This window comes from Apteryx mantelli, chromosome 29 (genome assembly GCF_036417845.1).
Source record: "Apteryx mantelli isolate bAptMan1 chromosome 29, bAptMan1.hap1, whole genome shotgun sequence".
Classification (NCBI taxonomy): Eukaryota; Metazoa; Chordata; class Aves; order Apterygiformes; family Apterygidae; genus Apteryx; species Apteryx mantelli.
In genome coordinates this window covers 891893-912213 of record NC_090006.1, presented here as the reverse complement: position 1 = coordinate 912213, position 20321 = coordinate 891893, and the positions used below count along the sequence as shown (strand labels likewise).

Below are 20321 nucleotides of genomic sequence, written 5' to 3'. Positions count from 1 at the left end.
CCACCTTGGCCTCTTTTAATTGGCCTGGAGAACGCCTCTTTCGATGGTGCTGCTGCTGCTCAGGAGGACTCGCTGAGACCGTGCAAGAAGAAACCTCGTCAGAACAGCATCCTCGTGTTCACTCAGGCAAGAGGATGTGCAGACCTGGTCGGTCCTGGCTTTGGAGCCGCACGGTCCTTTACCTTCTCTCTCCCGGGATCCCTCAGGGGCAGGGTCTCTGCCTTTCTTCCCAGGCACTGGCTTAATCTCAAACCTAGAAACAAGGAGACAGCAGCTGGGAGAAAGGGCTCCACACTCCCTTTGCAGCTTGCACGGCACATCCAGGCTCAGAGAGAGTTGAGAGTTGCTGCAAGGTTTCTCATTTTCCAAAGCAGAAGATGCAGACTCTTCAGCACCGGGGAGGACTACAGTAGGCAAGTACGTGACACAGCCAAGAGCTCGTGCCTTGAGGGGCCGAGCAGTTTCCAGGGGCTGGTCCCAGTGCCTGCTCTCCTTCCTCTGAGGAAGTGTATTCTAACACAAGTCCTCCTGGCTGCCATTTCTGACTCTCGTATTTCTCGCCTTCACAGTGCCCATGAGGAGCAGAGCAATCTCTTCTGCTCCAGCTTGCCCGGATCCATGTGACTTCACATCTTGCCCTCCAGTTCCCTTGCGCACCCTCCCAGATTCAGGCGGTTGCATTTTTAAAGAGGCAGCTCTGTCCCCAGGGTCCCCAGTGGACCTGCTCAGCAGTGCTTGTCCCAGCACAGAGCTCTGCAGAGCCCCACTACACACTGCCTCCCACTGGGCAAAGCAATCCCTCCTCCTCCACCTCTCCCCCTTGCTCCCAGAAGAAGCCATTTAGGAGACCTCTCGTTCCCCAGTCTTCCAAAAGAAAGGGACATGTCCCAAACAGGACTTGCATAGGTCAGGTCTTTGATCCACCACTGGACAGCAGCACAAGACAACACACAGGAAAATGGAGAAACTGTCCAGTCTTTACATATTTTTGTGCCATCTCTTGCCAAAGAAAGGGAATGAGGAGGTGAAACTTGATGGGGAAGGCTGCCCACATTCCTCTCTAGGTCAAATCTACGTCGGGAGTGTAAAAGCCAGTCACTCTTTCATGATAATCCAGGGGAGGACTCTCCGAGTCCGAAAGAAGCAAGAGCAAGCATGGAGATAGCTGGGAGCCCTCCCTTTGAAGGAGGTGCTCTTGAATAAGCTCTCGAGCAGGCAAGCTCAGCGCTACCAAGCCGGAGCTGAGAAGCTGCTCGCTTGCTCAGCCATGGGCTACACAAGCAAACATACTCACGTTGGAAGCACACGGATCCCCCCAGGACGCACATGACCATCACGGCTGAGCACGCAGAGCGCTGGCAGCTTCACAAACGGGAACTGCATGGCGGTGCCAGTAGTTCCAGCTCGGAAACTTCTCCTTCCTCACTCTCCACTCTGCTCCTCCTCCTCCGCCCTGCAGTGAGGTGTGGGGAGGGGACACCCTGGGCAGCGGGGAGGTGTCGCTGTGGGGCGGGATGTCCCACAGTGACCTCAGGCTGTGTCACAGAGCGTGTCACAGAGGGGCTGCAGGGACCCTCCCACCACCCCACAGACCTTGTTGGCTTGGGCCCTACAGTGGCGAGGGCAGCTGCACTGGCTGCTTTAGGGTGCTGCCCCCACCCCACTGCCCACTGCCCACTGCCCCAGGAGGCTCTTCGCAAATTCAGCAACGATCAGTGCCGGCATCTGCATTCAAGTCCTTCCACACAGCCGTCACACTGGTCATCTGAGTGTTTGGGGTTGCAAACGAACACATGCGTTCAAGGGGTTAAAGAAATGGGTAACACGATGGTACAGACACACTTTCACCACACAGCTCCCATAATGGTGAAGTTAATGGAAATAAGGAAAGGCTGTTAAAGGGGAAAAAAAAGGAATCATCCTCTGCTTTCCTTGTTTCTTACACACGTTCCCTCAGAGTGATCACTACTGAAGACAGGGCACTGGCTCAGTGGCGTTTCGGTCTGATCCACGAGAGCAGCTCCTGTGCTACGGGAAGGAGGAGAAAGATCTCAGCCACATGCACGGCTGGCCTGAGGAGCAGGGACCCAAGCCCTTCTCCATCCAGTGAAAAGGCAACGAGGGTCATTTTCCTTGCCATCGTGGCCCTTCTGCCACCTGCAAGGACTGCTCTTTGCAGGGACGCAAGTGCCCCAGAGGGTGGATGGAGGTCAATGGCAGGACCTCCAGCTGAGAAACAATTCTCACGGTAAATATGGGCATACTTTGGATCCCAAGAGCCCAGGGAGCACAGGTTGGCCTCCTGGCAGGCGAAGGCAACTTTCAGCACACAGGAACTAAAAAAAGACAGGATGGACAGCTGCGTCTGCCGTGGGGCCCAGGCCTGCGCGCCCTCTGCACCAGCCCCACGGGGCACCTCCTGCCCTCCTCTCTCCCCTGGCACAGCTCCTGTCCGGCGCAGGGCAGCCCCGCAGCCGACCTTCGGCACGATCTTGCCCCCGCTCTCGTGCTCCCCGTGCGCTACGACACCGACAGACGGGCCACAGGCACCCAAACTCCTCTCCCTTCCCGTAAGGGCAGGCTCCGTCCCCGGCCATGCCAGGCCCTCGCCCCATGGCTCCTGCCCAGCGCAGGCCCCATGGAGCAGCTGCGTCGCGGCCCTCGTGCCCCGTCAGCCTTGCCCGTCAGCAGCCCAGCGCTGCGGGCTCCCCTCGGCCCCATATCCTGGCCCCGCTGTGCCCGGGCACCGGGCAGATGAGGCCCTGCAGTGGGCCCTACAGGGCCGGGGCCGGCACGGGGGTCCCCGCGCTGCCGGGGCACGAGGCGCCGCCAGCAGCTCGCCAGCCCCGCTGCCCCACGCCGCTGCCTGCCAGCGTCTCGGCCTGGCCCCCACAGCCCCGCCTGCTGGCCAATCACCGCACGGCTCCCCCACGGGCCCTCCTCACAGCCAATCACGGCTCCCCCACGGCCCCTCCAATCGGGGCTGCGCAGAGGCAGGACGCCGGTGCCCCCTGGTGAGCGGGATGGGGCGGTTCTCCCCCTCCCCAGGACCCGCCTCCGAGGGTCCCGGCCCCGCCCCCAAAGCCGCCATTTTGTGCTCTCCCCCCCTCCCAACGGTCACGGCTGCCGTTGCGCCTCTGGCGTCCCTCCAGGCCCCTCGGTTTGGTTTCGGCGCCCCCCCCCCGAGCTCTGCGCTTGTTTTTTGGGTCTCCCTGGGGCCCTACAGCTGCCCTTTAGTGCCTGCCATGTGCACACGTGTGTTTTCGTGCCCTCCTGGGTGCTCCGTCCTCTTTTTGGCGTGCCCTGGGCACCTCCGTTTGGCTCTGGGTGTCCCAGGGGCCTCCGTTTTCGCAGCTCTGTGCCCCACAGAGCCGTGAGTTTGCCCGGCGGTGCCCCCCGGGCCCCCTGCTTTTCCCCCCCGGCCCCCCTGTCCAGACGGCTTTTGAATGTCTCCAAGGATGGAGACTCCACAACCTCTCTGGGCAGCCTGATCCAGTGCTCCGTCAGCTCACAGGAAGAAAAGTTTTTCTTTGATTCAGATGCAACTTCTTGTAATCCGCTTTGTGCCCGTTGCCTCTTGTCCAGGCACTGGGCAGCACTGAAAAGAGCCTGGCCCCATCCTCTTGACACCCTCCCTTCAGATATTTAAACACATTGATAAGATCCCCCCTCAGCCTTCTCATCTCCAGGCTGAAGAGTCCCAGCTCTCTTGGTCCTTCCTTGCAGGAGAGATGACCCTCTGTCTGGAAAAGATAGAGCCAAACACCGGAGCAGTCCTTTCCTCCTCAGGCACCCGTGCCCCATCTTGCAATCTTACTCCCAGTGCCCCGCACCAGCCTGTGAATAAAGGAGTGTGTGATCCGCGAGCACAGAGTGCAGAGGCTGCTGCTCTCCCTCCAGCGAAGGCTGCCTGAGAAAAACCCTCTTTGCCCTGGGTGCTGCAGGGAGAGGAAGGAGGGGCTTTGTGGGAGAGGGGAAAGCCCATCCATTCTTGGTGGTATTTGTCCAAGCGACTGCACGGGGTCATTTCCCATCTGTGTGTGCATCTCAGCCTTCCTCCGTGTTTCCAGCTGGGCTGCACACATCGCTACCTCTTATCAAATCTGCCTGCAAGCATTTGAAAAGCGGCTGCAATAGCAGGCACAAACTCACTCTCATGCCCTGGCTGAGCCCCCCTGCCCTCCCTGTCTGCCATGCCAGGGTTACCCAGAGCCCCTTCCCCTGGGGATGAGGTGCCGGGAGGTGCTTGGGGCTGCAGGGAGGTGCCTAGCATGAGGGTGTCAGCCAGGTCGTTCCCATGCCAGAAGTTCAAATCCACAAAGCGAGGGGGAGAGAGACAGAGGCACAAAATGAGGCTCTAATTCCTAGTCAGGAGAAAAATGCAACTGATGGGAGAGTCTCCCCAAAGCCTGGCACGCGCTTGCTGCCCCCCCCAAGGAGATGTACCTCCGTGGGACATGTGTCCATCACTGTTCCCAGGTCACACAGCCGTTGTGTCTGTGGGAATCACCTCAGTCCCCCATGGAGCACAAGGCCCCCTTTTCCCTTTCCCAGAGTGTCACCTGGCCGGAGGCTCTTTTCCCACCCCTTTCTCCCCATTTCTGCCTCCAGAAGGATGGCACTTATTGCGGGTTGAAGGAGGAGGTGCAAGGAAAACCCCTTGGGACGTGTGTCTCAGTGAGTATATGAGCAAGGATGCCAGGCATCCCTACTTGCGCCAGGTGTAAAGGTGTCTGCAGTGGCCATCTGATTTTCCTGAGTGCAAAGGAAAGGAAGTTTAGGCACTTTCAGACTCCTCAAAGGAAAGAGCAGTTTTCAGGGCAGTCGTGGGAAGGGATTCCCATGGGAAAAGATCCCTTGGAGGGTGTCATCTGCAAGCGGGAGTGTGGGTCTGGCCAGAGAGCTGATTCTTCACCGAGGCACTTGAGATGTCCGCAAATGGGCAGAGCCGCAATGGGCGCATCTCACTGTGCCGGGCAGCACGTGGCCTGCTGGCTGTAGTCCCCAGCCCATGAGGGCGGCAGGAGTAGGTGCCCCCGGTCCGTGCCTTGGTCTGTGAAGGGCTCCTGCTCCACCAAGCTGTCTGTTTGTGGAGGGATGGGGTTAGGAGAGCTAAAGCCCCTCTGGAATTGAATCTGGCAAGGGACGTGAAAGGCAACAAGAAAGGCTGCTCTAAGTCCGTAAGCAGCAAGAGGATAGCGAGGGCAAATGCGGTCCCGCTGCTCAGCGGGGTCCCAGGGTCCCTGGTGACAAAGGACTCAGAAAAGTCAGCGGTACTGAATGCCTTCTTCACCTCCGTCTTTATGGGTACAACCGGCCCTGGGGAATCCCAAAGCCCTGAGAGCAGAGGAGAAACGTGGAGCAAGGAAGGCTTCTCCTTGGTGAAGGAGGATGAGGTGCGGGAATGCTTGAACAAAGGGGACATACGGAAGCCATGGGCCCTGGTGGGATGCACCCATGAGTGCTGAGGCAGCTGGCCAGTGTCCCTGTGAGGCCTCTCTTGATTCCCTTGGAAAGGTCGTGGTGATCGGGAGAGGGGCCCGAGGCGTGGAAGAGAGCAAATGCCACCCTTGTCTTTGAGAGGGGCAAGAAGGAGGATGCAGGGAAAGAAGGGTCGGTGAGCCTCACCTTGATGTCCGGGAAGGGGATGGAGCAAGTAATCCTGAATACTATTTCCAGAGACATGAAGGGCAGGAAGGTGCTTGGGAGTAATCAGCATGGCCTGACAAAGGGGAATCTGTGCTTAAACGCGACCTGATAGCCTTCTCTGTTGAGATGAGTAGCTTGGTGCCTGCGGGGAGAGCAGTGGAGGTTGTTGTCCTTGACTTGAGTAAGGCTGGCAAACCAGGAGGCTTTCAGCTTCTTGCACAAGGTGTCAAGAAAGTGTGTGAAAAGACTCAAGGGCTAGAGTGGAAAAAGAGAGTGAATTCCCCTCCTTGGACAAGCCTGTTATTTTTCATGCATGCAGACCTATTGGAAGGGTCTGTTCAAAGAATAGGTTCTCTTCTGTTTCTTCCTTTCCACAGACGAATAGTCACATTACAGCAAGCAGTCACTCCTCTGCCCCAGGGTGGGTTCCTGCAAAGGCCGCGGTCCCTCGGGGGTGTCCCTGCTGCAGCGTGGGTCCTCCACGGGCTGCGGTGCCCTCAGAAGAGAAGCAGCTCCAGCATGGAGCACCTCCGTGCAAGAGTGCGACTCCAGCCATTTGCCTGACAACGTCCCCTTCCGTGTCTCTGCTGCCTTTTGTTTCTCCAAACATGGCTCTTCACATTTCTCCTCACGTGTCCCCTTTTGTGTCTGCTGTGGCTCCTCCCATGGGCCTCCTCCTGTGTCTCCTGCCTGCAGCATCTACTGCCCTTTCTCAAGTACATTTGAGCAGAGGTGCCATGTGCTCCTCCAACTGCCTGAAGTCTTGGTGCGCAATGGGCTCTTGTCATCCGTTTCAGAGTTGGCTGGAAGTGGCTGAGCCTGGCACAGGGCAGCTCGTGGTCTCCCCCCAGACAGGGCACCCTGCAGACCCCTGCTACCAAAGCGAGACCTCTGTGCCCAGCACGTCCCCTCACTCACACACCAACACATGCACGCGCACACACACGGACTGTGGATCCCTCCAGTAAGTGGCCTTAGACACTCAGTCGATCCTGTAGCTGGCCCTGGGCCCCCTGGTTTCCCGGTTGCCTCAGGCACAAACGCACACACAAACACACGCACACACTCACCAATGATTCTCTCCGCTTGCTGGTCCCCACTTCTGGAAAGAGTTAGAAATGGCATTGAAGAAGGAGAGAGGACAGGCTGCAGGTGTCAGCAGTGTTGAGAATCAGCCTGTGTCAAGGAGGGCGAGAGGCCAAGCCTTCCCCATGCAGGTGACCACTGCCTGGCCAGCAAAGACCCCCAGCCACCTCACCAGCTCTGCAAGCAAAACAAGACCCAGCTAACCTGCTTGATAAGTGCATGTCAGCTGCAGCTCCCTATTGCATGGATTGCCCAAGAAAGGTGTCCTTTGTCCTTTCTATGTAGACGCTGCTTGCAGAGCCTTTGCAGGGGGCAGAAGTTGCCTAGCACAGTGACCGAGAGCAGAAGGGCTGCAGAGCCCGTTGTGCTGTCCTTGAGCCTGTGACTGGAGGGTTATGGCGTGGGCTCAGAGTGCCCAACTCCCTGTAGTGCCCACTGGGCCGCCAGGGCCTTTGCAGCAGAGCTGCTGCCCAGCCAGTCGCCCCCATGCTTGGGGCAGCTCGTGGAGGGGAAGTCCAGCCAGGGATAGGAAGTAGATGGATCTCCTTCTTGCTTAGGAGGAATCACCCCCACTGCCCGCATAGAAAAGCCCTCTAGACACAAGGGTAAAAGCTGCCCCAGCAAGTGTGGGCTGTGGAGATGCCAGGTGACCCAGTGGCAGGGAGAGGCACCTTGTGGTGTGGCAAGGACCCGGCTGCAGAGGTGCAGCTGGAGGGCCCTTGGCATTGCACAAGTGAAGGTGCTGCAGAGCAGAGGAGGGCACAGGGCTCTGCCTCCCTGCTCGCACCCCCACGGGACCTGCAGTGTGCATGGGCACACAGTGGGGTGCCCTTGAAAACAAGGTCGTAATCCTCTCCGAGTCCTGCACCCCAGCAGAAGAGCATCACAAGGGCTCTCATGCACTCCTTCACCAGCTTCTCTGGAAAGGACGTCTTCGATGAAGACGTAACCCAGGGTGGCTTCCTCTGTCATGGGTAGGAATAGGAATAGGAATAGCTCTCTCTTCTGGTCTCTTTCCGTGTGGCAGTGCTCGGTTTCCTTTTTTTACAGCCCAGTCCGGTTTGAAATATTTCTGGTGATGCATTCAGAGTTTCTGCCTTGACTAAAGCTAAATTCCTGAGCGAGGAAAGGAGAATGACTGTGCAGAGACTAGTTAATAGCTGTTGCTATTAACTGTGTAGCAGCTGTGCATGTGTTTGAAAGCAGTCTTTTGTTGCAGGCTGCTGCTTCTTCCCGAAGATGGTCCTTTCTCCGTGCGTGTGAACGAAAAGGATGCTCTAGGCCCATCCATGATGATAGGAAGTAGTCTTCCATGAATTCCTTGGTTATGTTTCCTTTTGGACGGAGTGATCTTGCTCGCTCTTATGGAAGTGGCAGTTGCCGCGTGTGTGTCGATGCCTGAGCAGATCAAGTTTCCCGGGTGGGAGAGAGCAGCTCTTGTTGTTGTGACTTGCGATGTCTAAAGCGTTTCTGTGGAACTGTGCTCTTGAGTGGCAAATGTGTGACTTGTGTGCTCGCCGATGTGAGATTTCTGTGGGCGTTGGCAGGGTTGGAGAGGTGGCTGAGGAAGCGTGTGTGCCCCTGCTCCAGTGCGGCTGGGGGTGGTTGTCCCTGAGGCAGGGGCATCGGTGGGGGGTGGGCAGGGGGTGTTTGGGGTCATCCCCAAAAGAAGGCCGAGTGCAGCCCCTCGTCCCTGTTGGGGTGAAGCGTGGGAGGGTGCCCGAGGGCAGGGGGTGGCCCAGGCATCCGAGCCTCCCCCCCCAACCTCTCCACGCTCCCCCCCCACACCTCTAGGAAGGGACCCAGGTGTCTGCCCCCCACCCCGCCATGGGTTCCCTGGAAGGTGCATCCTGGTTGGGGGGGGGCAGCTGTGGGGGGTGTGTGTGCATTCATCTGTGGGGTACACCTGACTCTGGTGGTTGCAGCCAGCTGTGGGGGGGTGCATTCATCTATGGGGTGCACCCATCTCAGGGGTGCACCTGGCTCTGGAGGGGGGCACCCAACTCTGAGTCTTGCACTGAGCTCTGGGGAGGGGGGTGCAGCCAGCTCTGGGGGTTGCAGCCAGCTGTGGGGTGCACCTAGCTCTGGGGGGAGGTACCCAGTTGTGGGGTGTACCCAGGTCTGGGGGGATTGCAGCCAGGTCTGGAGGGGTGCCCCCAGCTGTGGGGTGCACCTGGCTCAGGGGTTGCACCTGGCTCTGGGGGGTGGCATTCAGCTATGGGGTGCACCCGTCTCAGGGGTGCATCCAGCTGTGGGGTGCACCCAGTACTGGGGGTTGCAGCCAGCTGTGGGGGGGTGCATTCATCTATGGGGTGCACCCGTCTCAGGGGTGCATCCAGCTGTGGGGTGCACCCAGCTCTGGGGGTTGCACCCAGCTGTGGGGGGGGTGCATTCATCTATGGGGTGCACCTATCTCAGGGGTGCACCTGGCTCTGGAGGGCACCCAACACTGAGGCTTGCACTAAGCTCGGGGGGGGGGGGTGTACGCAGCTTGGGGGTGCACCCAGTCTGGGGGGGTGCTCCCAGCAGTGGGGTGCACCCAGCCGCGGGGTGCACGGGGTCCCTACCTGGGCTGGCACAGAGCAGGGCGAGCAGCAGTGGCAGTGCCTGCGGCGGGGATGGTGGCAGGGCCATGGTGGTGGCTGGCGGGGCCGGGCCGCGGGGGCTCTTGTAGCCCCAGCGGGGATGTGGCCATCGCGGGCTGGGCCCCTGCCAGCGCCCGCAGGGACACGTGCGCCGCGGGGATGCTGGCCTGGGCTGCCACCCCCAGGGTCCCTTGGGGGCCCCAGGGCACCATGTCCCCTGTGTCCCCGGGCCCTTCGGTGCCCCCCATGCCCCGTGGTGTCCCCATGTTCCCTATGCTCCTCAGTGTCTCCCATTGTCCCCCATGTCCCATGATGTCCCCATGTCCCCTATGCCCCTCAGTGTCCCCCATGTCCCTGTGCCCCTCGGTGTCCCCATGTCCCCCTTGGTGTCCCATCCCAGTGGCCGGGTGTCCCCCCCACCCCGTCGGCGAGCACAAGATCCGGCTCCTTCAATGCCAAAGCTTTATTGAGCTGGGGGAAGGGGTGGCCGGCGCGGGGGCCGGCGCAGGGGACAGCGCTGGAGGGGACGCAGGATCCCTCGGGTGCCCTCAGAGCCAGCCGGCACCTGGGAGGAGAGAGAGGCTGAACTGAGGGGACAGTGGTGGCACCGTGTCCCTGTGCCACCCGTGTCCCTGTTCCCGTGGGCACCATGTCCCTGTGCTCCCCATGTCCTCATCCCCATGGGCACTGTGTCCCCCACCCGCCCCCCCCATATACTTATCCCCTTGGGCACCATGTCCCTGCATCCCCCCATGTCCCCATCCCCATGGGCACCATGTCCTGTGCCCCCCCCATACCCCCATGTCCCTGTGCCCCTCATGTCCCCATGTCCCTCAGACCCCCCATGATCCCATGTTCCCATCCCCCACAGGCACCATATCCCCATGTCCCTGTGTCCCTGTCCCCCATGGGTACCATGTCCCCGTGCCCCCATGTCCCTGTTCCCGCGCCCACCAGCCCCCATGACCCTGTGTCCCCGTCCTGGAGGGGCACCATGTCCCCATGCCTGCAGCACCCATGGGTGCGGGCGCATTCCCGGGCGGCCGCCCCACCCCGGGTGCCGCTTTGAAGCGGCTGCTGGTGCCGCTGAGCCCTCGCGGTGGGCACGGCCGGGCACAAGGGCCCTTCACCCGGGGTGGGGCTGCCTGGACGCCTGGGACCCCAGCCATGGGGTGGGAGGGGTGGAGAGGGAGGGAGCCTCACCTGGGATCAGGGCTGGCACCAGCGGATGTTGGTGCAGATGCTGGCGGGCTCCTCGTCCCGCACCAGCCCTGCCTCGATGGGCTCCAGGTAGCGGTTCACCAGGTTGTTGCAGCGTTCGGATATGTCCCGTGGCAGCAGGGAGCACACCTTGCGGGCCGCCTGCGTCACCCGGGTCTGCACTGGCAGAGCCCCGCGTCAGGCACCGCCTCGCATAGGCCCGCACACGCTTGCGTGGCCTCGTGCGGCAGGCGCCGTCTTGCACGGGCTTGCACGAGCTTGCACGGCTTTGCACGGCAGGCACTGCCTCGCACGGGCTTGCATGAGCTCACACAGGCTTGCATGGCTTTGCACTGTGAGCACTGCCTTGCACGGGCTCACATGGCCTTGCACGGCAGGCACCACCTTGCACGGGCTTGCACAAGCTGGCACGGCCTTGCGCAGGCTTGCACGAGCTCCCACGGCCTTGCATGGTGGGCACTGCCTTGCGTGGGCTTGCACGAGCTTGCACAGCTTCGCACGGCTTTCAATGGTGGGCACCCCCTTGCACAGCCTTGCATGCCAGGCATCCCCTTGCACAGCCTCACGCAGCCTTGCACACCCCTGCCTGGACCTTGCATGCCCCTCGCACACCCCTCGCACGCCCTGGCCCCTACCGTGTTGTGCGTGTTGGGCACCAGACTCTTGAGCTTCTTGAGGACCTTCTTGCAGATCGCGCAGCGCAGTTCGCCGGGGTCCTGTCCAGCATCCCCCTGCATGCCCGGCACCGTGAGCATCCGCCGGGCACCCTGCCTGTCCCCCGGGTGCCCCAGCGGTGTCCAGCCAGGGCCCACCCACAGCTCCCACCGGTGCCCACCCAGTGCCCCCCATGGTGTCGTCCCCACTGGTGCCCACCCAGTGCCCCCCTGGGTGTCCCTACTGATGCCATCCCAGTGCTCACCCAGTGTCCCCATGGGTGCCCCATAGATGTCCACCCAGTGCTTGCCAGCTCCCACCCAGTGCCTGCAAGAGTGTCCCCATGCGTGCCCCCATGGGTACCTCCTTGATGCCCACCCAGTGCCCCCGAGGGTGCCCCCCATGCACCCCGTGCCCGCTCACCATCCTCTCCAGCATCTCCAGGTCCTCGAACAGGAGCTGCAGGCCATCCCCCGAGGCAGAGGGGACCTGGCACTCTGGGGTGTCCGGGCTGCACCCCTTGGCCCTCGCGGGCACGGCCGGGACCCTGGGGTGCAGCCCCTCGGCCCCCATGCCGGCCAGCAGCAGGGCTGGGCACTGCGTCAGGGGCCGCTGGCACCCGCACCGTCCCCAAACCTCCCACCTCCCCACCACCCTGTGTCTCCACCCCTCCATGTCCCCGACCCTCCGGTATCCCAGATTCTCCCATACCCCCCTGTCCCCATCCCTGTCCCCCCCATGTCCCTTGGTATCCCCACCCCTCCTTCCTCCCATGTCCCCGTTCCCTCTTGTCTCCATCCCACTGTATCCCCACATATCCCCATCTGCTGGTGTCCCCATCCCTCCCATCCCCTCCCGTCCCATGTCCCCATCCCTGTCCTCTGTGTTGCCCCGTCCTCCCATGTCCCCATCCCTCCTGTCTCTCCACACCTCCACCACTGTCCTCTGTGGCCCCCTGTCTGCCCCATCCCTCCTGTCCCCCTTTGTCCCCATGTCCCCATCCCTCCCACCTCTCCACATCTCCATCCCTGTCCTCCGTGTCCCCCTGTCCCCCCATGTCCCCATCCCTCCTGTCTCTCCACACCTCCACCACTGTCCTCTGTGGCCCCCTGTCCCCCCTGTCTGTCCCATCCCTCCCGTCCCCCCCTTGTCCCCATGTCCCCAGCCCTTCCCTTCCCTCCACCTCCCCAAGTCTCCATGTCCCTGTCCCGGTCCCCACCAGTGACAGCAGGCAGCAGGGCCAACAGTGGTGGGGCCATGGCTGGCTGTCCCCGTGCCCCAGGGTGCCTTATGTACCCGCTGGGGGGGGGGTGGGGGGCACACTGTGGGGCTGAGGGCAGGAAGGGCCTCCCCCCTCCCTGGAAACCACAGTGGCCGCAGTGGGGGGCTGGGGGGACCCAGGCATCCGGGCAGGGTGGCCACATGTCACGTCCCCCCACTGGGGGGGCTGCGAGCTTCCCCCCAACAGTGACCTGATCAGAGTGGTGGGGGAGAGACGAGGAGGTTTGGGAGGACTTGGGGGGACCAGAGGGGCTTGGAGGGCACAGGAGGGACTTGGGGGGACAAGGAGGATTTGGGGAGCTTGGGGTGACCTGAGTGGACAAGGAGGAGGCAAGGGGGGACCTGGGGGGGACTTTGGGGACCTGGGGGGGATAAGGGGGGTAGGATGGGAGCTGGGGGGCTGGAGGCACCTGGGGAAACTGGGGGAACAAGGGGACTTGGGGGGAGGTGGGAGGAGTTGGGGGGACAGGGTGTGACAAGGAGGGGGCAAGGGGGGGCCTGGGGGAGATAAGGGGGAGGCAAAGGAAGCACTAGGGGGCTGGCAGGACATGGGGTGACCTGGGGAAACTGGGAGGACTGGGGAAACTGGGTGGGACAAGAGGGGCTTGGAGGGGACAGGGGGGACTTGGGGTGACTTTGGGGACCTGGGTGGCCTGAGGAGGGAGAAGGGGAGACGGGAGGGACAAGGGGAGCTTGGGGGCACTGGGGGAACTGGGAGGATTGGGGGGGGGCTTAGGGGGAACTGGGGGGACAGGGGGAGACCTGGGGGGGACAGAGGGGACCTGAGGGCACCGGGGCAGGCGGGAAGTGTATGGGGACATGGGGGGGGGGCTCAGGAGGCCATGGAGGCCTGCGGGGACGGAGGACAGGGACAGCCCAGCCCCCCAGTTCCTGGCAGTCACGTCCCCGTGTCCCACCGCAAACCCCAGAGCCACCCCCCTCCTCCCCCCCGGCTTCCTGTGGGGCTGGGGAGGAATGGGGACACGGGGAGGGGGGGAACACAGGGGCCGGCGGGGGAATGGAGACACGGGGCTGGGACAGGGCAGGGGGACATGGGGACACGGGGGGGGTCATGTCTGTCCCCACCGCCCCCAAATGCCACCCACAGCCCCCTATGGCACCCCTCTGCCCCTATTGCACCCCATGCACCCTTCTGCTACCTCTGCCCTGCATGGAACCCCCCCACCTCCCAGAGCACCCCATTGCACCCCGTTGCACCCCAATGGCCTCACTGCCCCCCCACTGCACCCCTCTGCCCCCCGGCAACCAATTGCACTGCTGTGACCTCTCTGCCCCCCATGACATCCCTCTGCTCCCATTGCACCCTATTGCAGCCCTCTGCCCCCTCTGCCTCCTCTGCCCCCCATGGCACCCCACTGTCCACTCTGCCCACTATTGCAACCTTCTGTCCCATGTTGCACCCCATTGCACCCTATGGCACCCCTCTGCCCTCATTGCACTACATTGCACCACTCTGCCTCTATGGCACTCCATTGCACCCTTCTGACCCATCTGTACCCCACTGCACCCCTCGACCCCCCTCCCCATTGCACCCCTCTGTCCCCACTGCCCCCCTTCCGCATGGTGTCCCGTTGCCTCTATGGCACCCACTTGTACCCCTCTGCACCCTTCTGCCCCCCCATGGCACCTCTCTCTCTATGGCATCCAATTGCACACCTCTGTCCCCTCTGCCCCCCCATTGCACCCCTCTATTCCCCATTGCTCCCCATAGCAGCCTTCAGCCTCGTCTGCCCCCCATGGCAACCCTCGGCACTCTCTGCCCCCCATTGCACCCCTCTGCCCCCCATGGCACCCCTCTGGCCCTATGGCACCCCATTGCACCCCTCTGCCCCCACTGCTCCCCATAGCAGCCTTCAGCCTCGTCTGCCCCCCATGGCAACCCTCGGCACTCTCTGCCCCCCATTGCACCCCTCTGCCCCCCATGGCACCCTTCTGCCCCCATTGCCCACCATTGTACCCCTCTGTCCCCAAGGCACCACATTAAACACTTCTGCCCCCATTGCATCCCATTGCACCCTTCTGACCCCCCCCATGGCATCCCCCACAGCACCTTTCTGCCCTGCATGGCACACCATTGCACCCTTCTGCTCCCCATATCACACCACTAAACCCCTTAACTCACTGCCCCTCATTGCACCCCTCTGGCCCCTCTGCACCCCATGGCACCCCTCTGCCCCTGTGGTACCCCATTACATGCTTCTGCCCCCACTGCCTCCCATTGCACCCCATTGCACCAAATGGCATCTACTGCCCCCCATGACACCCCTGTGCCCCCCTGCCCACCATGGCACCCCTCTGCCCTCTCTGCCACATGTGCACCCCATTGCACCCTTCTGACCCCCATGGCACCTCCCTGCCCTCTCTGCTTCCCATTCCACCCCTCTGCCCCCATTGCACCAATTGCCCCCCACTCCCCTCTCTGACCCCCCACGGTACCCTTCTGCCCACATTGTACCACATTGCACAGCCCTGCCCCCATTGCACCCCATTGCACACTTCTGCCTCCCCCCCCTCCAGGGTGCCCCTCTGCCCCTATGGCACCCCAAGGCGCCACTCTTTCCCCCTCCCCCATGGCACCTCTCTGCCCTCCCTGCCCCCACATTGCACCCCACTGCCCCCATTGACTCCTATTGCACCCCTCTACCTCCTTTGCCCCCCATGGCACCCATCTGCCCCCCAGGAGTGCAGAGGATCAGCCTATGTCAAGGAAGCTGAGAGGTCAAGCCTTCCCCACCCAGCGGACCACTGCCTGGCCAGCAAAGCCAGGGGTTCACAGCAGCACCTCTCTTCTTATTGCCTGCAGAGAAGTCCATCTCAGGTACAGGGTGGTCTCCCCTTTGCACGGCAGCTGTTCCTAGCGCCTTCCCCTCCGCTGCTCCAAGGGCATCTTCCCCCCGGTGCTAGGGAGTCCAAAGGAGAGGTGGTCAGTGTCAGGTATAGGGAGAAGGCAGAGAAAGAGTGTGGGCCTTGGTCGGGCCAGGTCTTCCTGGAGCTGCTGTGGACCATGCCCTCCAGATGGGCAAGGAGACCTCAGGCTCTTGCCACCTTGTTGGAGAGCAGCTGGCTGCTCAGAGGACTGGAGGGAGGAGGGACAGGTCCCAAGGCTTGCAAGGTGAAGATGCTGACATGTGCCTGAGGCCGGGGCCCTGCTACCTCCTAGGCCCTCTCTCAGCTCCTTGGAAGCCACTGCAGAAGAAAGCAAATCCGGGGGAAAAAACCATTCCCCGCATTCATGGGAGGCCATGGCAGGGTCACTCCTGTGTGAGAACATTTACAGGCCAGCAGCAGGGACAGGGCTGCAGTTTGTGCTTGTGCAGGCGCTGCTGCCTGAGGAAATGGTAGGGCAGCAGCAGGCACATGGCTCAGATACGGGGCTGTATGGTCACTGCTGCCTCAGTACCTGACAGACAAGGACCAGGCACATGGCTTCACCGCTCATTCTGAGGTCACTCCTGCCTCAGGACCTGTTAGGCCATCGGCAGGCTCTTGGTTGGGGCAGGTTCTTGTGAAGCCACCTGGATAGGCCAGCAGCAGGAACAGCATCAGCACAGCAGCTGTGAGGTCACTTCAGTCTGAGCAGCTGAGCAGCAGGAACATGGCTGTGAAATGGCTTGTGAGGGCACTTCTGTCACTGAAGACGCTGGGCCAGAAGCGCGCTGGCCTTGCAGGGCTCTTCCCTGCTGGGCTGGGGCTCTCCAGGGAGGACTGAGCTGCCCCCAGGCGGCATTGGGCAGGCGGGCTCGTGCCGGGCTCCCGCTGCCGTGGATCCAGCAGGGTGCGTGGAGTCCGCTGAAGACACTCATCACCGAGTTCACACAAGCAGGGATTTGGTTGGTTTCTTTGGGACTATTTGCACACTGAAAGCAAGAGACTGCTGTTGCATTTAAAAACAAAGATTTATTATCCTATTCAAATGAACCGCGCACAGCACAGAACTACAACAACACAGTTCATGCGGTCGTGAGGTGACTCTTGTTCTACACAAGCACTCCGCCACGAAATAAATATAGCAATGTGTATATATATGCATATGTATGCGTACACACACACACACTGTATCTTCCACTCCAAATTAAAAGTCAGGATGTTGCTGGCAGCTCAGGGAGCTGGAAGACACTGCCCATAAACCTCTCTCCATGGAAAGAGCTTCTGCTGATCTCAGGGGGATTCAGACTGTGGTTTCCATCGCCTCATACAACACTGTAGCTCCCACCACTACATGGCCCTGCATCAGCCTGACCGCAGGTCATGCACTTTTTCTAGCCTACCGTTTTGTTTTGTTTTTTTAATAATAATGGTGGAATGCAACCTAGGTGTTTTTGTGGAAAGAAATGTGTTTCTTTTCTTTCATTTAACTTAAGAGGAACAGTTATAATACATTTGTCGATTAATATAAACATTTCCTTTAGTTGGGTACATTTACCAAAAGTAAACAATCCTGCAGCCTGTAACGCTGCACTGTAGGCACTAAAAGCATTTTGACCAGTACACGCACCAATACAGGTTGGGGGTTGACCTGCTGGAAAGCAGCTCTGCCGAGAAGGACCTGGGAGTGCTGGTGGACACCAAGTTAAGCATGAGGCAGCAATGCGCCCTTGTGGCCAAGAAGGCCAATGGTATCCTGGGCTGCATCAGGAAGAGTGTTGCCAGCAGGTCGAGGGAGGTGATTCTCCCCCTCTCCTCAGCCCTGCTGAGGCCACATCTGGAGTACTGCATCCAGTTCTGGGCTCCCCAGTACAAGAGGGATGTGGCGCTACTGGAGCAAGCCCAGCGAAGGGCTACTAAGATGATTAGGGGACTGGAGCATCTCTCTTATGAGGAAAGGCTGAGAGAGCTGGGCCTGTTTAGCCTGGAGAAGAGAAGGCTGAGAGGAGATCTTATCAACGTGTACAAGTATCTGAAGGCAGGGTGTGAAGAGTTTGGGACCAGACTCTTTTCAGTGGTTCCGAGCGACAGGATGCGAGGCAACGGGCACAAACTGAAACACAGACAATTCCATCTGAACATGAGGAAATACTTTTTCACTGTGAGGGTGACAGAGCACTGGAAGAGGTTGCCCAGAGAGGTTGTGGAGTCTCCTTCTCTGGAGATATTCAAAAGGCGCCTGGACGTGATCCTGTGCAACATGCTCTAGGTGACCCTGCTTGAGCAGGGGGGTTGGACTAGATGATCTCCAGAGGTCCCTTCCAACCTCAGCAATTCTGTGATTCTGTGACTCTCAGAACACTTCTATTTCTACATCTGTGTCTTTTTCTTAATGACAAAGATAAAGCACAAATAGACTTAGTGCTGTTCTGTCCCTTTTTACTTTTAGGCAGGAAATCCATTCTGTTGTTGGGCCTCCCTGTATTGCAGCATCTGGACCTTTAGTAGAAGCATTTGAGAAGCATCCTGTGAAGGCATGCTTGCCGCTTTGGTCATGAGGCAGCGGCTTGTCTGCTTTTGTGCTTGAGGTACCACCCGCAGGCAACGGCTTGTGGTCTTCCCGAGCAAGTAACCTGGTCCAAAGGAGCCTCTGGAAATGAGACAGCAGGCCGTGAGCTGGCGAGCTCTTCGGACAGGCTGAACGTTGGTCACCTCCTATAAGATGAACTTTGAAATGTCGATTCATAACCAGGCTTCTTTGACAGGGCCTGCCCTCACCTTTCCTGCCTATGTTGTGGCGCTGCTTGTGCTCCAGATTGGCTTGGACACAAGCCCACTCTGAACTGAAAACTCGGCACTGCCGGTGGTGCAGCAGCGTACCCAGGCTCCTACACCTTGCTGAAGGGCTCATCTGCTTTGCTCAAGCACAGCCCCACACGAATCGAGCTGTGAGGCTCCTTAGGAGGGACCTTAGCTCTCAGTAGCTCTGAAGTCAGGCAGAGGTTCAGGTCTGCTTCTGTCTGGGTAGCTAGGCCTATAATCTAATCCAAAGAGAAATTACACTCTGTTAATAAGTAACTGTTTTGTCTTGGTAGGCGTGTTCTGACACTTTGCCTGTACCCGCTGTATGGTTGATACACAGTTTTCAGTTTACATCCTGTTTACATGTGTTAGTTTGCATAGATAGAGAGTTATTAGTTCCACAGCAGCCTGTTCTACACGCCTCAATATTCTCATGCAAACCTCCTTTTCAGCAGCACGCAGGAAGCCCAGAGGACAGCACCAACTATCTTTTATACTCCACATGGCCATGTAGAGTGGGGGGCTCTTGGAGTCTCACGGGAAGCTACATTTACTACATTTTTACAGCACAGTCCAGCATAGGCACCGGTTCTGACGCTTGCAACATCAGATGTACGTCATGCAAATCTCCCCAAGGAGCTCTTCCATTGGTAGTTTTCCTTTTTCAGTTTCAGATTCATTTATGGATCTCTTAAGCACCTGAATGCTGTGCTTTCCCAAGCAAATGCATACTGATACCACTAGGACACCCTGCCTGAATCTCCTAAAATTTCCTTAGGCAGAAGACAATACTGAGAACACTTGTCTAAACTGTTTTCTGACTCAAGAGATTCACGCTGACCCAGCCTTCCCCCCTCCTCCCCACAGGCTTATTAGACAGATGTATAAGTTTGCCTAGGAGAAGAATTCCCGTGACTTTGAGATAGTTACTTATATCCTCAGTCCAGTGTATGTAATATGTGCAATGTAAAAGGCAAGCAAGGTACGTTCACCAAAAGCCTACCTTCTGACAGCCTGCCATTGCAAAATATAGTTGTTACATTGTTCATAAGAGAAATCCAGTTAGCATTTCAATGCCTTAACCAAGATGTCACTTCTTTCTTCATGAAGGCCAAGGCTTGAAAAATTGGGAAGCTCAAATCCACCGTGTGTTTCAGGGACTTTAGCAAGACAACTGCACCAATTCCCATCAGCAGACTTCAGTAGGAATGCATCCTTCACCTTCTAGACTTCTGAGAGGTCGTGTTCAAGGAAGGCGATAAAAACATCGAACAGGTTAATCTCATGCTGACGATTTCCTCCTGAATACAGAAACAAAAATCTTGACTAGGTGTGCTCACCACCCAATACTTTGAAAGAGCAGAACTTGGAATTTCTACAAATTTGTCCCACTGTTAATAAATCCCTTCTAAATTGAACACTGCACTTCCAGCCATGTCAACAGTTGCTGGCATCAAGGCAGCTCCCTTTTCTCACAGAAGGCTCCAGCAGTTCAGGCCTAAGCCCCCAGGTCAGGGCTCAGTGCTGTCCCTGGAAACAGTCCTCTGTTTCCTCAGGACTGCAGAAGCCAGGTCGCTCTCTCATGGAATACTCCAGCAGCCAGGGTGCTAAGTTTCTACCTTATTTTTCCAAAGACGATGACAAAAAATGGTGTTAGGATACAAGAGTTAATATCGGCCTCCTCAAAGAGTGCAAAGCGCTTCAGCCCTAGTAGCACTACCTCAAACATTGACATCTTGGAGTCTCTACCGGAAGCCATTCTTGCAGTTCCTTCAAATGATAGCATGAAATATCATGACTAATGCCGTCCTGCTATCTAAAACTTTGCAGCTTCTCCCCAAACTACTGCTGTTGCCCCCTAGTGGTCCATCTGCCTCCTCCCATTTCCATTGCCTGTCTTTAACCGTTCATTGAACTCATTCACAAGTCAGCCCTCAGCCACGTACCTGATCTCTCTCTAGACAGACAGGCAAGACTTGATAGTAAAGCCTTTGGTCACTCTTTAAGAAGATGCAAGTTCTTGGATTTTCTCTCCCAGAATTTGTCAGCAAGAGTTGAGCAGAAAGTCTAAAGCTGGGGGAAAGAAAAAGGTATTCTGCATCTCCAGATAATACCTAAGTATCAATAAGAAAAGCTAGCCTGCTGGTGTTTAGAAAA

At 58.9% G+C, this 20321-nt stretch overlaps 1 protein-coding gene and 1 long non-coding RNA gene across 2 annotated transcripts; both read right to left on the bottom strand.

Annotated features, from left to right (window-relative positions):
• On the bottom strand, positions 1 to 1364 carry LOC136994493 (uncharacterized). The gene is made up of 3 exons (XR_010886567.1): positions 1295 to 1364; positions 183 to 253; positions 1 to 72 (listed from the first exon to the last, which is right to left on the bottom strand). It is a non-coding gene; the product is annotated as an uncharacterized lncRNA (long non-coding RNA).
• An 8462-nt stretch (positions 1365 to 9826) lies between these two features.
• Positions 9827 to 11780, bottom strand: LOC136994488 (saposin-C-like). Its single transcript, XM_067312525.1, has 4 exons — positions 11619 to 11780; positions 11177 to 11272; positions 10524 to 10697; positions 9827 to 9885 (listed from the first exon to the last, which is right to left on the bottom strand). Exons 1-3 carry the CDS (start codon positions 11766 to 11768, stop codon positions 10530 to 10532), a joined length of 414 nt encoding a protein of 137 aa, XP_067168626.1. The 5' UTR covers positions 11769 to 11780; the 3' UTR covers positions 9827 to 9885; positions 10524 to 10529.
• Between the last annotated feature and the right edge of the window lie 8541 nt (positions 11781 to 20321).

Coding starts and splice junctions, on each gene's coding strand:
- LOC136994488 (XM_067312525.1), bottom strand. CDS start 11,768: ATGGGGGCCGAGGGGCTGCACCCCAGGGTCCCGGCCGTGCCCGCGAGG. Junction 11,273..11,618: donor TGGAGATGCTGGAGAGGATG/GTGAGCGGGCAC, acceptor CCGGGCATGCAG/GGGGATGCTGGACAGGACCC. Junction 10,698..11,176: donor TGCCCAACACGCACAACACG/GTAGGGGCCAGG, acceptor CTGCCAGTGCAG/ACCCGGGTGACGCAGGCGGC.